We start from the raw sequence: 24,506 nt of genomic DNA, 5'->3' as shown, positions 1-24,506 counted from the left end.
ATGTTTAGATGTTTGTATTTCACCGGATCTCGAAAACGGCTCTAACGATTCTCACGAAATTCAGAGCATAGTAGGTTTATAATATAAAGATTCGATTGCACTAGGTCTCATCCCTGGGAAAACTCGCTGAAGGACATTAAAGGGTAATTATTATTCATCCTTGGAAAAACAGCTGATAATAATTATTTCGTCGTCTGTTGGTGATGGAAGTGAGTAAGCGAGTTCATGTGTGTGGGACTGTGTCAAAATTATGATTCAGCTGTTGAACTTCTACTGTTAATCTACTGTCCTGACTAATATCCAGTGGATCCATATTTTTGAAATGGTCTTCTCTGATTTGGTTCACGTGAAGTTAATCAGGATTAACCGGCTTTTGTGCAACTGGGCCTTTGTGAGGGAAATTTTTGCATTCCTCTGGGAATTTATCTCAATTTACTGTGATTAGATAGAACATTTCTGTATGAATGTTATCTTCTTTCGTAATAAATTTTTTATGCTTTTGTACTCCAGATCGAAGCTCGGTCCCCGATATTAGACATAATTTTACCTTATAACAACATGCAATGATAATTTTCATTGTACATTCTGTATAATCTATGTGACTTTTGTATGTTCTGACTGAAGCGATTCAAGAGCCCGCCGTATTGATAAATATCATGAATTATATCACAGGACCTTATGTATCATATACAATCATTTTAGGAAAACTATTCTATATAATACATTTTTTCTATGCTATCATATTACAGAGCTCCGTGTTGTGATACTGTTTGATTTACACAGTAGGCTATATGTGTATGTGTGTAGTGTATGTGTTTGTGTAAGAGGCAGCCCTCAATATTATCAAATAATTTTTGAGATATTTCAAAGTGTATTAGAAAAATTCAACTACAGTAAAGTAATTTATTTTATAGCAGCCTCTTGAATAATGTGTTGTAGTTCATATTGTATTGAGATGAGTTCTGTATTCTCAAATTGTAGTGTAGGAGAGTTCAATACTAGATTTATCTAGTGTGAATATAAAAATGAGAAATATTTTTACCATTAACAGTTCCCACTCTATTTACTGTATCTACTCAAATTGGATCTTTCATTTGCCCCTGATACAAGGCTTAATTTGAACAATATATGATTATGGTATTTGATATTCGTTATGATTATCGTTTTAACCCCTTCTACTCTATGACCTAGCGCTTTCCTTCCTTGGAAAGGTTTTCTCTCAACTGAGTTCTTCCAAATTTATCAAATACCAAAGATCTACATTCATCGAAAGAATAAGGTAAGTGATAAAGCTCACCTTTTCCAGTATCTAGTTTTGCTTTCAAGTTATCTTACTTCAGATCCTGGAATGGCACTTTATCAACTTGAAACTCTCTTCTCTGTAATGCAGTTTTTCTCTAGACCACTTCCTATTCAATTCCTCAAACACGGATCTCGAACAACAATCTAGCGCTGTAGGGTTGTTATGTATCATTATCCAACCAAATATTATTCCTTCCAACTGATTCTAGTTCGCTTTCCACCTTCTTTCTTCAAATTGAGCTCCTTCTTATCCCTCCCTACAACTTCTTACATTTTTTAATTCTCAATTTTGTCACTTTCCCCGTATAAGTTCCTTTTTGTACAATGTCAAATCATTATTGTTCTACTGAAGAATGCACTATTTCCTTCTTCAATCATATTTTATATTATTTATCCATGATCATGATCAATTGATCATGAACTCATGACACTTTTGGGAATGTTTACTTACTATTCTACATTCTCCCACTATGATTTTCTCTCTAAAAAAATAAAATTTATCATTATCCTCCTAGAGAACGCTGCTTTTCTCCTTCCATTATGGTTTTCTTACTCAGCCATCCAATCATGGAAAAATGCATTACAGTTCCCAATTTAAACAAATTGCAACAATTCTAAATAATTGAAGTTACATCTCTTTACGTGATCTATATATTTCTCTTTATTCATAAAAATGAAGTATTTCTCATTTTATTCCATCTATGTTCCAATAATTATAATTGGAGGTTATATCTTCTTCTAGAAACTCACTTTAGTTATCCTTCTGTTATGAATCAAATATGGTGAAACCTTTCTCATTTTAATTCCTATTTACCTTTCCTCACGTTTTCCATGGATATTAGCCTTCTTTTTTTGCTTATCCTCTCTCTACATCGAATGATTTCCCTCGGTATATAATATCATGAGAAAAACACGTCTAAATCAATACGTATACAAACAAACTCTAATACTCTTCAGTTCACAAAATTATGAATAATACTTGAAATTATGAATAATCATTGAATTTTCGTAGAAACCAACATGAATAAATGTCTTTCACGGAAGTATTGACAATACATCTCATGTCTATTGAAGATACGACATTAATTTGTTTCTTAGTGAATAATATAAGAATCTACTCGTTTTTTGGGCACTGCTAAGTGGAATACATTTCACTCCTGATGAGGAGCTGCATCATCCTGTTACCAGAAAGTTATGAAATACATACAGCCCCGCAGTATCAAAACAGTTGGACACACTTATCTACGCTACTTTACTCTGAACTGAAATACGTCCCAATAAATGTTGAATCCAAGTTACAAATCTGTCCCGTTCACATTCGTAGCTTGGATTTAACATTGGGAGATTCAGCGTAGCGTAGCCGAGTTTGAAGAGACCCAATATTACTAAGAAATGAATCTCATATCTTCATTATCAAGTGTTTCGACATGGAAAACAATCTCGATACATTATTTTCTCCTAAACTCTCATTAAGTTTATCCATATGAAAAACAATATCGACTTATGTTTTTCTCCCAAATTCTCATTGAGTTTATCGATATGGGAAACAATGTCGACTTATTTTTTTTCTCTAAAATTCTAATCAAATTAATCGACATTGGAAACAATACCGACGTTATATCCGACCCATATTCTCATTGAGTTTATCGATATGGAAACCCATAACATAGAGTAGAGATACCGTTCAAGTATCTTGTAGTAATCTTTTATCTCTGAAAATATCAGTGTATTATTGTCTCCCAAATTCAAATTGAGTTTATCGATATGGGAAACAATATCGACGTATCATTTTCTCCCAAATTCTCATTGAGTTTATCCACATGGAGAACAATATCGACGTATCATTTTTCCTAAATTCTCATTGAGTTTATCGATATGGAGAACAATATCGACACATCATCTTCTTCCATTCTATTGTTAGTTGTAATTACACACGTTTTCTGTACTGTCTGTATCATTTTTGCGGAAATAAATATATTATTGTTAGCTTCTTGCAAATTTTGATTGAATTTAGATGTGGTTTGGTAACTGACCGGCTCTGAATATCTGCGTGCAGCCGTCGCAGCGGGATGCGAACTGCGTGTCGTAGCAGTTGCCGCAGTAGATCTTTTCGCCCTTGGAGCCGAACTGCTTGTCGACCAGCGACACCTGGCACTTGTTGCACAGGAAGCACGCCTCGTGCCAGTGCTTGTCCTTGTACGACAGATCCTGACAAATCAACACAATTCAATCATGATTATTCATGGCTTTGTAACATAGTTGCAGAATAGTACAATTACTGAATACCAGAGAAAAATAAGCCAGTTATACACACATTGATTTTTAGACGCACGACTTTTTGCCGTCCTCATGAGTTCTACCAGATTCAAAGAAACTTGGAAAACAAATTAATGATCACATCCTTATGTTTGTCAAGTTATGCTCAATCTAATAGAATTTATAATGACGGTGAAAATTCGTACGTCCAAGAATCAATTTGTGTGTAAATAGGATGAGATCTTAGTAGAAGATCCTCCCTCTATTATACTAGTAAGAATATCAGGAGATGAGAATCGAATATGATAAGGATAGAAACAAGCCATTTCCAGTAATTGGTTGCCTTGCATATATCATTCATCGACGTTTAAACGGAGATCGATAATTTAAACCCGAAATGTGGCACATTATAAGAAACTAGAAGGTAATCTGTGCTCTGCAGCTGGGAAATTTTGGTGTAGTAAAATACCGATCTCCTAACGTTCAGGAAACATAAAAAATGGAATAATATACAGCATATGGCTGTAGGTCTGTCCACAGCAGTTAACTGGCGGGATGGTTCTGAATATATCATAATAACTTAATATTATTTTTCCAAGTTTACTTTCTCCTCACCGATTTTGATCGGGGATGACCATGTGACTGGGGCTGGGGCAACTAACAAGAGATGACCGTCATAGAGCAATTTTGTACAATTAATAGATATAGTTGAGTTAATAAAACTCTCTTATTGGACAGCATGGTGAACTATAACTCCTCCAGTACTTCCAATATAAAGGCTCATTAATTTGATTCCAGAAGAAATTACGTGTTGAATCGAATCAATAATTTATCAGGACAAAATTATCAATCTTCAGTGAATAAAAACTTTCAACAATATGGAGTATCAAAATATTCACCATACATAAATGTAGCCATTTTATTGCTTATTGGCGGAGTATGAATGCTTCGCCCACAATGGACGTGTCTTATTTCGGCCAATAACAGACCTTCACTTTGAAGTGATCCGTGGTCTAGTGGATAGAGAGCTTGCGTAGCAGCCTAGAGATCCCAGGTTCTCAAACCCCGCTCATAGCCGAAAGGTTTTGAACAGGTTATCGGATGGGCATGTTAAATTTTCAGTCCCGGCTGAATTATGACAGTTGTAAGGCCCATTGATGGCTTAAATAATATATTCAGGCGAGGTGGAACTTGGTCCCCACCAATAAAAGCCATACCAATATTATTATTACTTTGACAGGTAAGAAAACTACCAATTATATGTCTCAATTCACAGTATACATCCTACTTGTGTTTTTGTTTCTTCCATGGTTCCAAATTTTCATTTAAATAACTCAATATTATATCGTTACGAGTGGTAATTAAGTGGAATATTTCCAATTAACTCATCAATTCAGGCCATCCTGATTCGAACTTTATAGCTTCCATGTTTTTTGGACTAAAATTTTATAGAAATTGTATACGTGAAATTCTAACCTTATCTTGGACTGTGTCATCACCCATAAATTTGGAAGAAAAATGGCACAAGGACTACCTTATTTTTTATCTACCAATTTTATTACATCAGTGTCATTTGTATCGTAAATAAAAAAAATAAAAAACTGTCCAATACTTGAAATTATAGTTCATCAGAAATAGAGCTTTTTGAATAATTCATTGATAATAGTGTGGAAACCAAGTCTAGAAACCAAAACCCAGTTTATTGTATCCTCTTAGAATAAGTGTCTGCGACAACTTCAAGCTTCAAGACTTTCGATTCAACAAAATTCTCTAAAATGTCATAGCTTTGTTGATTAAACAGTAACTTGGAAATTAAAAATTTGAACACTTCAAACAAAATTTCTTCATAAACTAAAACCCACCCACAATAATTTGACTCTCCATATCAGTTCCCTCACAATTTATTCCTACCAAAATATTCTGGCAACACTTCAAATGTACAATCTACTTTATTGAGACCATCTGTGCATTGTTTAGCTTCAAACTCTCATTCCATATGTCTGCTATATCGTGGAATTAAGTTCAAACTGTCAGCATTGGTTGAATGGGGAGCATTGATGCTATTCATAAGGAATGCTGACATTTCAAAGTGAATCCCACTTTGGAGCGGATGCATTTGGCAAATAGCACTGATAGATCTTTTCACTCGACGGCGAAATATTTAATGTGGCTAGAAGTCTATCAGAGAGCAGGCTGATCCAAAAATAGAAATGTTGCCACTTTTTTGGGTTTGAAGAGCTAACATTGGTCCATATTTTGATTTAAGATGTGGAATATTTATAAGTATGAGCTGATGCCTCTCACTTTTTTCTCCCATTTTTCCATTGTGCTATCCTCTTCTTACAGTGTTCTACCAAATCTTTTATCGATTGAAAAATCATTCGCTTATGATATGAGCACATAGTATTTAAGCAAATGATTTTTCAACCAATAAAATATTTTGTAGCTCACACTATTGCCTATCAACGAGTAATTGCGTATACCTCCTCTATTATTTATCTATAATAGGATAAGAGAAAGAATTGGCTTATACACGTACGGGATAGGAAGTTCACAAATGACGCATCATCACGCCTGAACTACAGGCCAGATTGACTTTAAATTGTGCATGTAGATTCTAAATTTACCAAGGATAGTTGAAGGCCTATTTAAAATTCTTCAAGATCTCAATAGGTCAAATTTTCAGTTTGTCAAGTTTCTAAATGGACCCTTGCGGAGGACGGGTTACCTGTTAGTCGCTAGTAGTCTACAAGGTAACATTCAGATATGATGATAAAATTCATGAAAATGTGTAACATTCCGAGTTTATAAGAAACGACTGGTTTATTCTAGTTTAAGCTGGGATGAAGCATATATCCCTTGAACCAACCTTAAACTATGACTTATTGGTCATGGGGACAATAGTGGCGTCCAGTAGACCACTAGAGTGGCGGCTACTAGAATTCTGTCTATTGCCCCTGTGAGTAGGGTTCGGACACTACTAATGTGCCTGTGTGATGGCATCTTGTTCCTTCTGATGGCTAAAAATATAGAGACAAGTATTGTCCCTATGTCAAGGGGCTTTTATGCCTAAGCCATAACAGTTTATGTAAACTACAGAGGAGAATAAATCCAAATGCTCTTTCAAACAAAGAGAACGGTCTTCAGTCTAAATCGTCAGCCAAACTGAAGGCCTATCTCTCCCGTGTGGACCAAACCTTGAGACGAACACACAAATAATAACCCATAAAAACAGAGTTAATATTTTTGACTTCAATATCTTGAGAATGGTCTTCAGTGTCATCCATTAGCTGGGCTGTTGGCTACAAATATAAATTTGTAGTCAAATGCTATTTCAGTGTTAATCCCATGTTTTGGTCCACTAGTCCGGCTTTCAGTCCAGCTGATAGATCAGACTGAAGTCCGAACTCTACATAAGGAGGAGCTCTTCATAAAACTGGATGGAGGTTGTGCATATAGAGTTCTGGGGATTGTTTATAGAGTTTTTTGGGATTTTTAGGTTAATTGCCATTTAATTCATTTGCTATTTGATTAGATGAATTTACCTTAGAATCGATGCCGATAGTCTTGTTGCACTGTTCGCAGGGGTTGGCGAAGACGGACTCGTAGCACTTGATGCAGTAGGGATGGTCATCCCGCAGCACGTAGCGTTGTCCCGTCAGCGATTCGTCGCACTGCCAGCAGCAGAAGTGACCGCTGTGCCAGTCCTTGTTCATCGCTTTCGTGTATTCGCCGCTGAAAATCAACTGTAAAACAGAGATGTTGATCAGAAATACGTATTGGAAGAGTTATTTGATTTGACATTGATCTAAAAGTCTTACGAAAACAAATATATCAGTTGGAAAATCGAGCAAAGTATGATTCGATTGAGAAACGATGAAATTATATTCAAAATTTAGATACACAATATATCAAGTGTGGAAATACTAAACAGGATAAAAGACAGTGAATAGGTAATGTATTGTCGAAAATAATCCCAAATACACATAAGAAGAGGGGTGTTGATTAAAAACGTCTAAAGAGGAGGAATTTTGGTTGGGCTGGATGTTTAAATTCAATGTACTAACAATTTGATGTGGAACAATGAATTATAAAGATATTTTAAATCATAGAATTATGATTCCTACAACTGGAAAATAACTGAATATGATTTTCGGATATAATCACTAAGATAATAAAATTATAAGATTTACTCGAAAATCATATAAGCCAACAACTGACAGGATTGTAATCAACAACCTCAATTTCTTTAATCAGCAAAACTGATTGAACAAAAAAAAAAAACAAACTTGATAGTAAGGGGAAAATATTCGTCAATCACCCAGCTTAAAGAGCATGCGCATTGCATTCTTGAACAGGGTTTTGTGTGCAATGTTGTGTTGATCCCCTGTTGGATGTTGGGGCAGATTGATTGATTAATTGATTACTTTATTCATGTAGATTACAATATATACTGGCTTATACACTTATATACAATAGCTTACAATACAGCAAAATTATAGATGAATTTACATAATATAGACTAAGAAAATAATTATTTAACTGCATATGATATGAAAAAAGCTATTGATAAAAGCTATACATAATATTGTTATGCATCTACATAAATTGGCGGAGCTTTGGACATATCAATGTCCATTCTTTGGAAAGAATATTCAAAATATCCTTCCCACTAACTCTCTACCAAATGGGAGAGTCTCCCTCTCTACCAGAGGGAGAGTCAACTAGCCCCTTCTCCATTACTGAAGCAGTATGTCAATGCCACGAAGCTGAGAGTTCTCTCTGCCTGGTGAATGCAAGTTCAAGGTTAAAAGCCGTTGACCTACTAAGCCAGGAGCTGTGTAGGCAACACGCATGTCACTATAGTCAGATTCACTATATACTGTCAGCATTCTTCATGTATAACATCTAGGCTTCTCATACAATCAATGTTGACAGTAGGTAATATTATTTAATATCATTGAAGCTAGCTATTTTATGAAAAAATGTCTTTAACTGATATTTTTCTTCTAATTTTAATTATTGAATTAAATTCTCTGGTGAAATTAATTATACTGTAAATTGAAGCCAAGAATGAAAGATCAACACAAACTTCTCCCTACAAAGCATCATATAATCATAGAGAAAATATAACAAAAGAAGATATTCCATGTTCAAGGTCGTTTATGTTTCAAACTTGGAGCCGATTTCTTGTAAACTCGAGCAGACTTCTGTCGGCTACTCTCTATTATTTTTGGTCGGGTGAGAGTGTAAGTACGGCACAGTATGAGAGACTACCAGCGACACATAGCTTCGTGAAAATCAACTATTATAGTGAAGTTCACGTTATAATTGCAGTGGAGAAAGATAGCAGAACAACGTTGCCGATCCTCTGTCTTGTCAATGCCTTCTATAGACGGTAGCTGATACAGGTTTATTGATGTAATATTAACTGTTCATTCTCGTTTGAAATTATCAATTATATTTTATTAAGCAAGAAAATATATTTTTCAATAATTTCATAAAGAATTTTCTCAATTAATATGAAATATTTTGTTAATTGATTATTAATTCTACATTGTTGAAAGACGATCTGGCAACAGAGCAAAGCAAGAAAGAAATAGCGCTATTCGCTTTCTTGAATGATAGACAAGGACAGCAATACCATTACTAATCAAACACTGCCATTATAACGTGGTCCTCACTATAGGGCAGTAGGCCTGAAGTTACAGTGAAATTTGGTACATAGACGCCCTTTACCAAAAGATATCTTCTTATGCTATCTTTTCTCTATGATATCACTCAATAATTTTAAATATGGAAGAATAACCTTCAACCCTTCGACAAACAATCCTACAAAATGAAGAGGTCAGGTAGAACACATTGGACAAAGAATCAAGTGGAGATAATAACAAAACCGTGTCTAAAACTAATATCATGAGGTGGACACGAAAATGCTGACGTGGTCAAGTTCTCAAATAGATTCCACCTCCCCCAATCCTAACCTCATTTCGCGAGAAAAACTTTGCATGCATAGCCCACGCGTTAAATATCACGTGACCAGAGGAGATTGTTGCGCGCGTTGTACAAACGTATGTTTGCAACTGATTACAGCCAGCTACCAATTTTCGCCAATGCTGGAGTGAGGTGAGGTTCGCTTCAAAGAGTCAGCATTGGTTGAATGGGATGCATTGATGATATCTATAAGGAATGATGTCAGTTTGAAGTGAATATCACTGGATCGCATCCGACAGATTTTGCACAGCCAATATTGGAACAGCCTTCAGAACATGCCGATCTCATTTAATTCAGTGAAATGTCACTGGGTTTGTAGGACGATTTGACACATTGCAAAGTTATTTACTTTTCAGCAACACAAATACAATTCAATTTTTTCTAACTAATCAATGATACAAAAAATGTCAAATCAAACACAACTGAACAGAGCATGACAGAAGTTTCTCGTCCTCCACATACAATGCATTAGAACTCAACGCTTCTAACTTGAGCCAACTTGAAACATAAATTTGAATTGAGTTGAGATGTTTTGTGAGGATGGCTAGCACTGCAATTTGTGCCTAGTTGAACTGTGTTCTATCATATCAAGTTTCTAGGCAAACTTAGTTTCTAGTTTTGTGATACTATGTACTGTGTTCTGATCTATCGTTTTCTGGGCAATGTGTTTGGTTGTTTTGATGTACGATTCAAGAATGTGATGATGTGAGGTACATGGTTTCAAAAGCTTTGTTTGCATAATTTCATTTCAATTTGAGTGGATGTATCAATATATTGGAATCAGTGCTGCGTTATTTGAAATTTGATTGTAAGGCGTATTTGATTTTATTGTATTTCGTATTCGTTTAAAAAATAATGATATTATTGTCTGTTTTGGATGTGGCGTTGTAATGTAATTTAATTGCACTTTTTGACATTGTAGCTTATGTAATATGGTGAGTTGTATTACAAGTATCTCAGGTTTTCTGCTATTTAATTGGATGTTCAGTTTTTAATCCCAGTAATATTTCATGATTCGTGTGTTATGAGTTAACGTGAATGATTTGAAATGTTGTGTTGATTCGCGATAATTGTGTATTGTGTTATATTGTATTGCCTTTGCAGTGTTCAATATTATTCATTTCAATCATATTTAGAGCACCAAGTTCAGTTTCTCGATTTATGCTCAGTTCTATGGTGTTAATGAATTTCAATCAATTTGAAATAAAAAAGCGGTAATCTGATTAGGTAGCTTGAACATCAACAATTACAGATGGAGATAAATTGGAAGTTGCATTCGTTCAAATGCTTATCAATGAAATTTATTTTTGGGATTTTCGTTTAATAATAGATCATCAACAATTAAGCGGTGTTCCAAACTTAACTCAAAACCTGGACTCAAATCAACAATTGACAAATTTGAATACTGTATTCAACTATTTAAAATTCAACCCTACACTTAGAATGAGTAGTTTTAGCTAATTTAGCTGATTCATTATTCTAATTCGAATTCGGCCAACTCTTTCAGAGCTCATGCTCTATAGCGAGATTCACTTTAAACCGTCTGCATCTCTTTCGAAAAATATCAATGTTTTCCATTCAAGCAATACTGACCAGGGCTCGTGATAGAATGATGGATTAGGCGAGGCCAAATTCCCTGAAGAAATTCAGGTTTATGGAGCAGACTGATAGATGTCCCATATATGTGTGCCACGCAAGTCATACGGGGAGTCAGTCCTATTATGTGGACACAACATGCAAAAGGTGCATCATATTAGCTAAATTGAATTGTGTTACGACTTTATGAGTTCGTGAGAGCTTATCGATGAGCTTGAAACCGAGATGTTCATGCCTGATACAATAGAATGCCACTCCCTTTCGAGTTGATATGTGAAGGAGGAACTTCTCCAATAAAAACTAATTACTTTAAATAAAGACTGTTGCTAATTTTGTTATTTCCTATGCAATTTATTTTTCAATTCTATCTATATTGGTTGTGTAAAAGTCATTTAAAGTACAGTAATACTACTAATTTAGTATTGATGCTAATAGTATTGTATATACCACAAAATCAATTACTGGTACAGTGTAAATCTATTAAAAATTATATCAATATTATTGTAATATTATATTTCCGTGGCAACATCTTCATGGAAACAGTGAATAGGGAAATACCATATCATGGATGAAGTAAGTGATACTGATTATATCGTATCATCGGTATAATATACTGAAAATATATAAATATTATTTATCACAGACTTGAATCACATCATGAGCATTTTCGAATAAGCTTTAATAATGAACTCTGGTGAATTGTGATCATTGACAAACAACTAGTTTCATTACAATAAGCTCAAAAATTATTACTCATAAATTATTAAATGGATACAAGTAGCTTGAATTGTCAATTCCAAGTGTATTTTTTGTACAGGACCATGGCTTCGTTACCACATACTTACACATACTACACCATATAGTACACTACATAAGTCGTCACATAAGCAAACTGAATCAGAATGGAATTGACAACATCCATAAGTATTCATATTATTATTATTGAACGGTTCTACAATATTTTTTTTATTGGTGATTCTTTGGAATATACATAGATTACTAGTATAAGCAAAAAAATCATCTTGATAATCTAAAGGTCTCTTCACATTCACATGGTCTTCTCTGAAATACGCCTTCGGAAGTTGTAGCCGTCCTATCTCCCAATATTGAAAGCAAAGCTTTGCCGATGTGAACGGAACAGATTCGAAGCTTGAATTTACCATTGGAAGATACGACGTATTTCGCTACTTTAGCGTAGCTGAGTGTGAAGAGACCCTTGAGAGTGGAACTGTTGTAAATTGTAATACAATCTTCCATGTAAGAAAAAATACATTACAATGATATAATATTGAGCAATATGCAAAGGAGACAATGATGAAATCGAATAGGGAGTAGAGTAGTTAGAATAAGGCTCAACTCACACTTACGCGAATCAAGTCGGGAAGAGACTGCGACTCTAGTCTCTTCTCGACGCAGCATGTCTTTTTCCAATGGTGAGTGACACTCAGACCAGTCGATTCTAGTCTCCGCGACGTCACCATTTGATACACATGCTGCGTCGAGAAGAGACTACAGTCGCAGTCTCTTCTCGACCTGAGTCGCGTAGGTGTGAGTTGAGCCTAAATCACAGACATTGATTATAAACAAATCTCAAATACATGCAATTTTGGAAAAACTACCAAATTGAAAGTGTGTATCAAGAGGAAAGACAGAAATCACAAATGGAGCTGCTTGTAAGTTTGAGCATGCAGTTGAATTTTAGTAAATATGAAACAAAGTGTAGAGTTAGTGTTAAAGGAATAGGAACATAACAAGTCAAGCAAAGCATTTTTCGAATAAACAATTCATGTTCTAATGAAAAATTTACCTTAAAATCAGTCGATTGTGCAGGATCAGGGGTGAGACAAATTTAAAGGGGGTTCAAAGAAAAAGTATATTGCTATAATTTTTTAAATTCATGATAGCCTTATACATTGAACCCAAAATTGAGATAATAAAATTCCCAGAAAAATGAAAAATTAAATGAATAGAAAATTCAATGCTAGATTTTCAAATCAATCCAAAACTAATCACAATTGAAAATATCATGATGGCTGCTAATTACAATGTAATTTCATAAGGAGAACAGAATGATCTAAATATTCTCGAATGCATGAGGTTCTTTTTTTTCAATCATCTAATCAAAAGGAAACAAAAATCTAGTTAAATTTTCAGTTTTGAGAAATAGTAAATACTTGAAAGAAATAGTAAATTGATCCAACATTCAAAATGTTATTTATTCAAAGGGAAATCCAAATTAATTTGACATCTATTCACACGGCTTTCTATAAGTTTCACAAGGCTATTTGTGATAAGTTTTATAAACTACAGGCACCAAAAAAGTAATACATTATGTACAATAGTGCATACCAGTAATGCAAGGTATTATGAATGAATCTTTGTACAGAATTAGTATCGATTTAAAATAATTAGGATTTTTCATAATATTCAACAGTATTTACACGGTTCTTCCTCTCCATCCTAATCATCCCTGTAGTGAAATTCACTTTGAACGGTAAGCATTTCATGATGAACTAACAATTGAACTAATTATGAAAATTAAAAATGCATCTCATTATATCTAAAGTTATTGACATTGGTCAAAATGACGCTTCATCACAATGTTGAGTATCAAATCAGTTTCAATCTAAAAATTCACAGAGTAGAGCTGACTTCGATAAAGAATTAACGTCGTATACTTAAGAAGATTTGAAATATCAAATTCAAGGTCAACGGAACAAGGTCAGAATTTTAATAATAATGCCTGTAAATGCAATTAATATCACTTGGCTAATTACAGTCGTCAAATACTGCAGGAAACTTCATCTTAAAAGAATATTTTGCCGAAGATTATTTGAATAATTTATTCAAGTATACGAGTCTACAGGAAAAAGATGAATGAGAGAGTATTTAAGTCAAGGTCATACGTTAATAGTGCACATTCATTCATTACATATTAAAACCATCGTTTTATCATATTTCTTCTATTCCAATCCTACATGTACGTTTCATGCTCCTACATGTTTCCACTCCCATATGAGATCGAATGTTCTTATTATTTTATCGAGAGATTCTTCCATTTGATTTCTACTCTTAACTAATGATACATTTCTCTCTCCACTAAGTATGTTTTGAGATATAAGCATCACTTCCGGGGATAAGAATTTCGACGGTATTATCTAGATTAGAGGCACGAGCCTAGGGCTCAAGAAGGCTTCATCATCAGAAAAAGAGCTTATTGATCAAATCACAAAGAAAGAAATGAGCTATTTCAACAAAAGTCCAATTTGAATAATCAGATGAATAATAAATAAAATATCGAGTGACCTGGCTGGCTCAGGTCAGATGTAAGAGATTTCAGGTAGCAACTGATCAATTTCAGGGCCTCTGACATGACTTAACGACTGCTTTTTAGGCAGCCGGGACCGACGACTTAACGTGTCCTTCCGAAATATATACATCAGATAAATTGTATCAATGTTCCAAATAGTGAATTTCAACTGAAATCCTCTACATGATGACTTTATAACATTACTAAAATCTTATTGTTCATTAAAATGATCAGAGGGCTGTATGAAAATTACAAAGCCCGAATTATACATGAGGGAAAACTCTTTAATCCCTTTGATATTGAAAGTGGTGTACGGCAAGGATGTATTCTGTCACCGACGCTTTTCTTGATTCTCATGGATTGGGTGATGAGAAAAATTTCAACTAGCAGGAGAGGATTGCAGTGGACCCCATTCACACATCTTGAGGACCTGGAGTTTGCGGATGATGTGTGCCTGATTTCTGAAAGTCACCAACACTCACAAGAGAAGACCTCACAAATTGAAGAAGTGGCAGATAGCATTGGACTGAAAATAAATGAGAAAAAGACTAAGGCTGGTGATGTTTGTAAATGGTGCAAATCAAAGAGCCATCATCCTTGGACAGGCAGTGCTAGAGAAAGTAGATAAATTCTGCTATTTAGGTAGTGTGGTAACTGAACTGGTGGGGCAGAGGAAGACATGAAAACACGAATAGGCAAGGCACAGCAAGATTTCAGTAGTCTGAACAAAGTGTGGCAGTCAAACCAGATTAGTCTGAAAAATAGAATAAGAATATACAACCCAAACATTAAGAGTGTTTTGCTGTATGGTAGTGGAACTTGGAAAATTTCAGAGAGCGCTACCAGGAAAATTCAAGTATTTGCCAATAAATGTTTTCGAAGGATTCTCCAGATATGGCGGCCCAATAGAATCTCCAATGCAGAACTGTGGGAGAAGACCAACCAAGAGCCCTGCACATAACCTGGATGGAGGCTTGCTGTTGATGCCCTATGTCCCACTAGGAACGAAGAGGATTAAGTGAGTAAGTAAAATCTTATATCAACCAGATTTGCTTATAATTTGCATGAAAATTCTATGGTTTGATTTTAATAAATCACTTTTTGTTAAATAGAATACGATACGATACTGTCGTACTTCAATTCCAATATTCTCCAAATTGGTAGGAGCATTACCATCATATTTTTTGGTAATTAGTCAAGTGAATATTAATATATTGGTGGTAGGATTTATTATAAGTACTAATTATTCTGACATTTTTAGTAATAAGTAGCTTGAAAAATATCTCATTTTGAAAACATGAAAATGATCTTGAACTAATAATAAGAGCTTAACATTGAATGATGATTCTAATGACTATTTTCAGTATAAGGTATACTAAAGTTGGATGACAGTTAGCCTACACGTCGTTTGCTGCGAAACATGTGAGAATCAATCTTTTATTAGAAATTTGATTTCAATTACCTACCAATTCAACCTACTCAAGTTGACTTCAATTTCATTCAAGATTATCAGTTTCAATTTGAGTATTTTTAGTTTCAAATCAGCTATCAATTTTCCATCTCACATTACAATATGAACTCAATTACAATAATAATTGTACTGTATTATCAGATTAAATATCAATTATACCTCTTCAAATTTCTCACAGATTTTTACCAGCTTGACCTTGCAGTTGAGTTAAAAGTGTTCATTGATTGGAGATACGTATTACCAGAGTACTATTATTTACTAATAAGTAATTGCTCCAAGTATTCAGTGCCTTCACAAGGTTATCAACCACTTGCAGTCATGAAATCAACACTCGACCATACACGAAAACGATATTTCGCGTTCAATTTTTACTGCCTTATATGGAGATAACAACGAGTTTTCGATTATCGGGTATCAACTGAATTATCGATATAGATATAATTGTTATCGAATTTGGTACCGATAGAGAATTCATAATCGGATTATCTTTTTCCCTGCAAAAATATTATACACAGATATTGAGCACTTTGAATTTATTAGCATCAGAATAGTCAGTGAAGAATATTGATACAAACAATTTTTCTAAAAATGTTCAGTAACTGGATTAATAAAGACAAAAAATTGCAGATTCCTGTGTGCTTACAATTAACTATGGAGATTTGATTTATCCATTTATTGTCGATAAATAAATGCGAGTAGATTCATCAAGACCTTCCCTGAATTTGCTCAAATCCCAATTCAAAATAACCAGTTTGTCATATTGTGAATTAATTCATCCAGAGACCTGTCATCATGATACAATAATATCAATGTTGCGGAATGGGAATTGATATATTGTTTCAAGTGACCAAGAAAGGTTATAAAAAAGTTTTGTGAAACAACGGAGGATCAAGTTATACAGAAGATTACTAACTAATCTTGATAAAACAAGCCACAATATATTCATTCAGTCCTTCTTCTCGTCCATGGAATGTTGTTGCAAGCTTCGAATTTTGTCCTCAATTTTCATCGAAATGATTCTCAATCATCCTTCGAGTGAAACCAAATTATCTAAAATCTTCAATTAAATATCGATCTTCAGAATCTAAAATTTCAGTCTTGGTTATGTATTATATATATGAGACTCAAGTTCTGAATTTATTTGAAGAAATGCGAATTGAGTAATATGGGTGCACTAATGGGCTAATTCGGCAATTTCATTTCAGAACTGTATTCTCAGTGTTTTCCAATTGATGTGAGCAACACTAACTTTATTCAATGGGCACCTTAGTAATGCATCTCCAATTCGAAAAAGGTATCCCTATCTATATTTCGTACTACTGTATTTCTCTCCTTCCAAACGCCGAGTACGTACTTGATAATCAAGTTTCCATTGATAAATTCGCAACAACATTATCGATCTGGAAACATCGATATTCCAAGTCGACATACTCAAAATTTAACGCCTTTTATGGTGAAAACAACGAGTGTTGAGACTAGGCCATCAATATCGATCCAACATTCGAATCTATGCAAACATTGGCACGACATATGGTGGATATTTTGCAACAAGTGCTGTATGCTTGAATTACGCCAAACCTTGCCTCTCTGTTGACCATAAGCGGCTAAGTGGCTTTTAACCGGTAAAGCGCCTTTTACTATTAGAGCGGCTGGCTAGCATTCCATGCAAAACTTGAATTTGAAAGAGTGGTTGATACCGTTCAAATGATTCATCGTGCATAGGAAATGAATAATTCATAAGGATCAACTTATTAGTAGAATCTCTGTTGAGATTGTGGAACTCAACTTTTTTAAAAGAAGAATAGGAAATCTTCAAAAAGCTTCCATTCATTTAAATCAATTTTCAACTACTAGTTAAAAGTTCAATGATTCTTCATTCTATAATCTTCCAATGACATTGACAAGTTGATATTATGTTTATCAGCTCGATGAGTTGGAATGAGTTGAAAATGTTGTTACTATCTCAACATGGGATCCTCAATTTTATTCAAGAATTTGAACGGGAAATAGTTGTTTGTACTACTGGAATGATGTATTATTTGTTCAAATGGTTCTCGTGTATATTAATAGATAATTCTTGTGGATTCTCTATATTTAGGATAAAGATTGATTGTAAGGGAAGAAGAGTAACTCCTTAAGGCCAGCTTTTCCAACTAATTACGAAAAGCTTTTATCACCTATCATTACAGATATGAGCTCAGAAATGATATGCTGGTGATTCAAAAACTAACTCAAAATATAGGCCCATCTCTCATCGTTATCATCTTCATCATCATCATCATCATCATCATCATCATCATCATCATCGTTATCACTGTCCGTTCATGACATGAGCATCATACTCAGATAATACTTGATAATGCACTGCCTAATATATCTATTTCAACTCAATTATCAGCAATTTAACTGAACAATAGTTTCAACTGGAAAAGCTAATCATTCTAAATTTGTAAAAATTTTTATATCAAAAAACAATCAGTAGCTAATAAAATAACAGCAATTATCAACTGCAACATCAAATCATACGTGAGACAAGCTCTCCCGAGATTCAAGCATTGTTTGAAAAATTAATACACCACTGAATTTTGAGGAAAACAATATATTGTGCAATGACTATTTTCAGATTTCCGGCTGACTGGTTCACGAGTACACAAATTAAACGTGGGACGAGACCTCTCCAGTTTTCAACATTGATTGAAAAATGGCAAATACACCGATTTATAAGGAAAATCATTGTGGAATTTCTATTTCGGGATCACTAGCTCACAAGTTCACGAATACACGAGTTCAAGAGCTTTTAACGCAGATGAATGCGGCTTTTGAGCTAGTTAATTGACGTGATATGCTATATCTCACAGACTCAGTTCAAACTGTCTGTATTCCTTGTAAATAACAAAATGCTTGAGATTCAAACAATGCTGACAATTTCTAATGAATCTCGATTTAGTGAGATCCACTTCATACTGTCAGCCTTCCTTATGAATAACATCGATGCTCCTCATTCAAACAATGCTGAAAGTTTAAAGTGAATCTCTCTCTGTCAGGAGATTTGAAATGAAGAGGTGTGAAGATGTCTCCTAACAGGAGGAGGCTTAGTCGAATGAAAACTGACAATGAATTTGCAGCAGAGCTCGTGGCCAATCGATTTCATCGTTAATAATAGTTGGTTGTTCTGATTTTCATGCCGCTGTCGTTGCTCAAATAATAAAGTTTTCGATCGACGCAACACGTGCTATCGTAAGATTCACTTCAAACTATCAGCATTGGTTAAATGAGAAGCGTTCATGATGAAAGGAATAAGGAAAACTGTCAGTTCAAAGTTGGTCTCACCATAGCTTGGTTTTTAACCTGCTGTCAACACGAATTGATTGATAGAATATGCTCTGCTCTTTGCTCTCACAAATTTGATAATTAATCATTTAGTTTGAAGCTCAATAGAATGTTTATTGACTAATACTAGAAGTACTAGTAATGTTCGAGTTATTTATTATTTGATTTTATAACCAAGTCTCTCCAACTTCACAAAATTATATGCTAATTTTAGATATTTTCATTGCTGATTTCTCAATACAATCAATCAATGCTGGGCTGAAATTTTGAAGAGAATCTCACTAGAGTCTGGTTTCACCTGCTCCCATCACGGCTTGATTTTTTGAGGATGATGCCTACATGAGCTCTAGGCTTGTGCGTGGGAAATGAGATGAGTGATGTTAAGAGATGGATGAACCCACAGTTAGGTGGGTTCCGAACAACCGAAATTGGTTCTCTCATTGGAATTATGCTCCAGCAAGAACTATAATTTATGATTCTGTTTCACGTTCAAATTTCTATGAGTCAATGTGTTCAAGTTACTTTATAACATCTTCAGTCCTTGAGGATTGGGTGAATTTTGAGGGATTCTTGTTGATTTATGTAAGCCTAGCAATCTATAGAAGTGTATGATGCTGTTGCTGTTTGAGTTCAATTCAAAAGTGTAATGTGATTAAATAATGGAACGTTCAATACTCAAATTATTATACCGGAATAAATCAATAATAATATGAATGGTGGAACATTAAAAATGTATAATAGTGGATTTATTGCAGTAACAATCGGAAAAGGAAATATAAATTCATTTCAGATGATGTTCACCTCGTACCTATTTATCTAAACTCTAACAAAATACAACAAGGAAATTAGAGATACAAATTTTGATTTTTAACTGGGAGATGAATAAGTTACCATCGGGCTTTTGGCCATTTAAAAATTGATTCATATCAATTTCTTACAGGGTGAATAAGGGTGAAGCATCATGTTTCAACAATGAACAGAATGAATTATAAACAAATTTCATTTTCACGGGAAACACTCGTTATTGAGAATATATCTTGAAATTAGTTAGAAATCGACTTATGAACAATAATGATCTTTAAAGCAAGTAACTTACTATATTCCACAGAAACCTTCCTGAAATATCTCCCATAAAATAAAATTATAATTGGAACCAAATGAACGAACGTGTTCCTATTTCCAGATTTAAATTAGGAAGTTGAAAAAGAAAAATTGAATTCCAGAGGGAAAAAGACTATGAATCGAACTATGAATCGAAAAAGACTATAAAACAACTAGAGCTAAATAAACACGTAATTGTTGAAAGATAACTTTCAATATGACTCGAACAAAACTTAAAATATCCTGAAGTACAATAACTGCGCCAAGTAAACTCTACAATCATCAGATGAAATGTTAATGGACAATGAAGAAATCAGCATTGATTCCAGAACTTACACTCTCAGCAATCTTTGAACATTATCGTATAATACCCAATGGAGAAATGATATTATAACTTGTATTTTTTCATATGAGTTCTAAAACCTCATTACACTAGAAGAGATACAGAAAATTGATTGCTGTCATGATATAGTGTTCAAATAGACAAATATACAATGTACCTTTATTCTCAGAGCCTCAGTTTTTCACCAGATAACTTTGTACATTCTAATTACACATCTAATGAATCTATCTAATCGATTTCTTCCTCAGAGTCCAGAATCACAGTACCTTACATCTCTCAAACACCTTAGAACGGTTCACCTACTCAAGCTCTATCAATGAAAGCCTCCTAGGAACATCAGTACAACTCCAAACAACTCATAACACTCCTGGATAACTGATGAATCTCCCAAGTCTCCACGCGACTTTCTAGGAATCTTATTTCTCTCCCAAACATCGCAGTACCTATTTTATTTATTTATTCAGCAATGCTTAAAACGCAATCATAGTGTTTGGAAACAAAAAATCAGGCAAAAAATCAGTTTTCGAGTTTCTTAAAAATTGATTATTGTGGAACTTGAAACCCTTAGGAATTTATATCAACTCTATCAACAACCCTTCTGGAATCATTGTCATTCCCAAATAGCTAATAACACTTTCTCAAGACCTCAAACATTCCAGCACTTCTCTAAAACTCAAAAACCTCCTGTATAACCTATTCCCAGTTCAGGAGCCTCACTATCTCCATGGATTCTTAATCAACTTACTCCTCTGCAACTTGAATACTCTCTCAAGAAACTCAATGCCCTCCTAGGACTCTAAATCCCTTTCTAGACACCCAATAAAACTCGCAGGACTCTCAATACACTCCCAGGATTCTAGAAACCCTCCTTGTCAGCTAATGAACCTCCAAAGACCCTCAATACACTCTCTGGACTCCTTCCTAAACAGCTATTGAGTTTCCCACGACCCTGAATAACCTCCCAGGACTCTAAAACCCTTCCTAGACACTTAATGAACCTTCCAGAACCCTAGAAACCCTCCCAGGACCCCCAGGAACCTACCCCTGATCCTGCACACCGTTCTCCGACACATGGTTCTCCTTGTTCATCTCAGTGATGGTCACCGTGGTGGTCTGCTGTCCATCTTGGTCCTGGACGCTCTCCCTCCTCTTGCTGCTGGTGCTCGTCTTCTTCACTTTGCGCACCTTTTTCTCGGTGGTAAACGTGGTCTGCTGTACCTCTACGTCGGCCATACTGTCGCACTTCGAGAGCTAATCTGAAGTCTTACTTGTAACAAGTCCGCGCCACTACTGAACTACTCAACTGACGCTCGGCGCAAACCGACGACGCTTCAAACCCCCCACCCACTCCCCTCGCCTGGCGGCCTTCCCCTACTTTCCTGAGCGTAAACTTCAGCCCTCACCCCCCTTTGGGGAAGCGTCCATTCACCCCTCCTCAGTGTCGCTTCAGCGTCGTGTGGAGTTTAACACCCACGATGTTTCTAGGCATTCTCTCTTACACTTTCATACTCTCTTTATTCATCTCTCATTTGCTTCAAAACTCTATTTTTCTCTTCTTCCTATACTATATCTTCGTTGATTACCTCTTATTCTCTCAAATTTCTTCTTATTTCTATCGTTTTCATGGACGATAATTCAGTCTTCTTATTGCCTGCAACGTTCCAAGTTATTTGGATTGTTTATGTAGGATTGTAATTAACATTGAAAAACGAATGACTTCTAATTATTCTTTTTTTTCTTCTTCTCAGTCACTTATTATCTATGTTTGCATATTCTACTACGTTCCAAATAAATTTTAGATTTTCCAGGTTTGAACGCTAAAATAGGGTATTTCAAGCTATTTCGTTGTACAATATCTGTTACTTTCTTGTATCCTGCTACACAATGCTCACTCCAAATATTATCATGATATTATCCTTTATCAAGTTGTTTTGTAATGTATAAATTATCAAGAGAGTATTATCATTCATCCCTTGTGAGAAATTCTCTAGATCATATCACACAAAAATAGACTGGCGCAATATCTAATCCCATTTTATTAGATTGAATCACTTCTTGACTGAAAATAATTATTTCCAGATGAAATTCCATCAACGGTAATACAGTAAAATATAAGCTTTGACCTCTTCAATAAAATGTTGAGTTCACATTTAGTTAAATTCTACCTTGATTGTTACAAATAATTCTGGTCATAGTACAAAGATAATTAGCTTGATTCACCTATATTTTCCCTCCGGCAAAGTCTTTCCTACTTTTCCCATTGTATTAAATTAATTTGTTGCATTATTAATAAACCCACTGTTTTCCCTCCTCTTCAACTTATTCTATTCCTACCATTCTCCTTCCTCAATCATCCTATACTCCATCCTTCTTCTCCTCCTCCTATTTTCCATTATCCTCTTCTCCTTCATTACATCCTCTTTCTCTTCGACAAATTTATCTCTCTCCATTTGACGTCAGCTCGACGTCTCTCTGTGACGAATGACCAATCCCCTTCCTCCTCTCTAATCCTCACCACCACACCTTGACCTTCTCCTCCAAAATCCAAATCCAGCGACTGGACCTAACAACGACGCCTGGGATTAGTTAAATACACTACGTCATCTCAAAATCTCTCCTTCTTTCTTCTCTTCTTCTTCCTCTTCTTCATCCTCTTCTTCCATTTCTGTTCTACCTCTCCCTTCTCTTCTCTCCAATGCCTCTCTGGATTTAGTCAGTGCTGTTCACAGCATACTGAAATTGTTCAATTTGTTAATAAATATCAAGATATCAGCGGTTATTTCAGGAGCTATCACGTCATTATGAAACGTTATGAGTATATTATCAGGTGTAGATCCAGCGTTCATGAGTGAATTATTGTTGAACATTGAATTGATTTGTTGTCAAATCATCATATAAGGCCTTTTTCTATTGAAATATAGGAGTTTCAATTAACATAATTTTTTACCTTTTTCTAAACAGTAAAGTTGGTCTATCATAATTCTTCAGTAATACTCTGCCAAATCCGATCAAGTTATGACAAGTAGTAGTTATTGAGCTCTATCTTCAACATAAATACCAATTTTCAAGTGAAATTTCTTGAGTGGATTCAACCTGAGTATGATCTTGCAGGGAACAAATAATAACTTGCTAGAGAATACAATAGCAACACCAAGCAGAAAGCAAGAATAGCTCCGACCAATCAAAAAGAAAATTCAGATTAAGACCACGCCTCGAAGATGGTATTATCTCTCTCCTCATTGGTCGACAGTCCGAAAAGAAGGCCTGAATACTACATAGGAGTAGTGAATGTTTTTTCTTCCCCTCTTTATACTCCTATTTTAACTTTTCCTACTCAATCTTAACAGTTCTATACTATTCTTTTTACTGATGATAGAAATACTGTATGAGAAAGTTATACGATACAGATTGAACAATCTAATATAATGAAAACACAAATTTAAAATTGTCAACCGCTTATTCTATCAAAAATAAAAGCTTGAAAGAATCTTTTCATCAATTGAAATTGATAGAAAATGGGTTTAAAAAATTCAAACTGCTGTAGTCTAGTTGTCTGTGGATTGATGGAAGTCGAAAGAATACTTAGCTACGAAGAAGGAAACAAAAAATATGTGAGTGAATGTTAAGAACGATGAATTCAGATGACGAACTGGACATCGAAGAGTACAATAAATTCATAGAAACACGAGGAACGCATATTCAGGATTATTATTCAATAACAGAACCTTCCAATATCGATCAATTTCCATGAGGAAACAGAATGGGTGACGGAATGAAGTCGAATGGCAAACGAGGATATATAG

General features: G+C 34.8%; 1 protein-coding gene across 18 annotated transcripts in view; it reads right to left on the bottom strand.

The window, feature by feature from the left end:
- The window catches only part of LOC111051634 (four and a half LIM domains protein 2), a 276,721-nt gene that overhangs the window by 47,905 nt on the left and 204,310 nt on the right, over nt 1-24,506 (bottom strand). For 14 of the 18 annotated variants that reach the window (XM_039437942.1, XM_039437946.1, XM_039437941.1 and 11 more), the window contains 2 exons: nt 7,104-7,304; nt 3,336-3,510 (listed from right to left, as the gene is read on the bottom strand). In XM_039437942.1, coding sequence (XP_039293876.1) covers nt 3,336-3,510; nt 7,104-7,304 — 376 coding nt within the window. Of the gene's footprint in view, nt 1-3,335; nt 3,511-7,103; nt 7,305-12,955; nt 14,607-21,745; nt 22,052-24,506 lie in introns of those variants that run through there. The other 4 variants (XM_039437948.1, XM_039437953.1, XM_039437955.1 and 1 more) reach the window with 3 other exon arrangements.

Source organism: Nilaparvata lugens, chromosome 11 (assembly GCF_014356525.2).
Source record: "Nilaparvata lugens isolate BPH chromosome 11, ASM1435652v1, whole genome shotgun sequence".
Lineage (NCBI taxonomy): Eukaryota > Metazoa > Arthropoda > Insecta > Hemiptera > Delphacidae > Nilaparvata > Nilaparvata lugens.
Note: the sequence above shows the minus strand (reverse complement) of the source record. Positions and strands in the feature narration are given on the sequence as shown.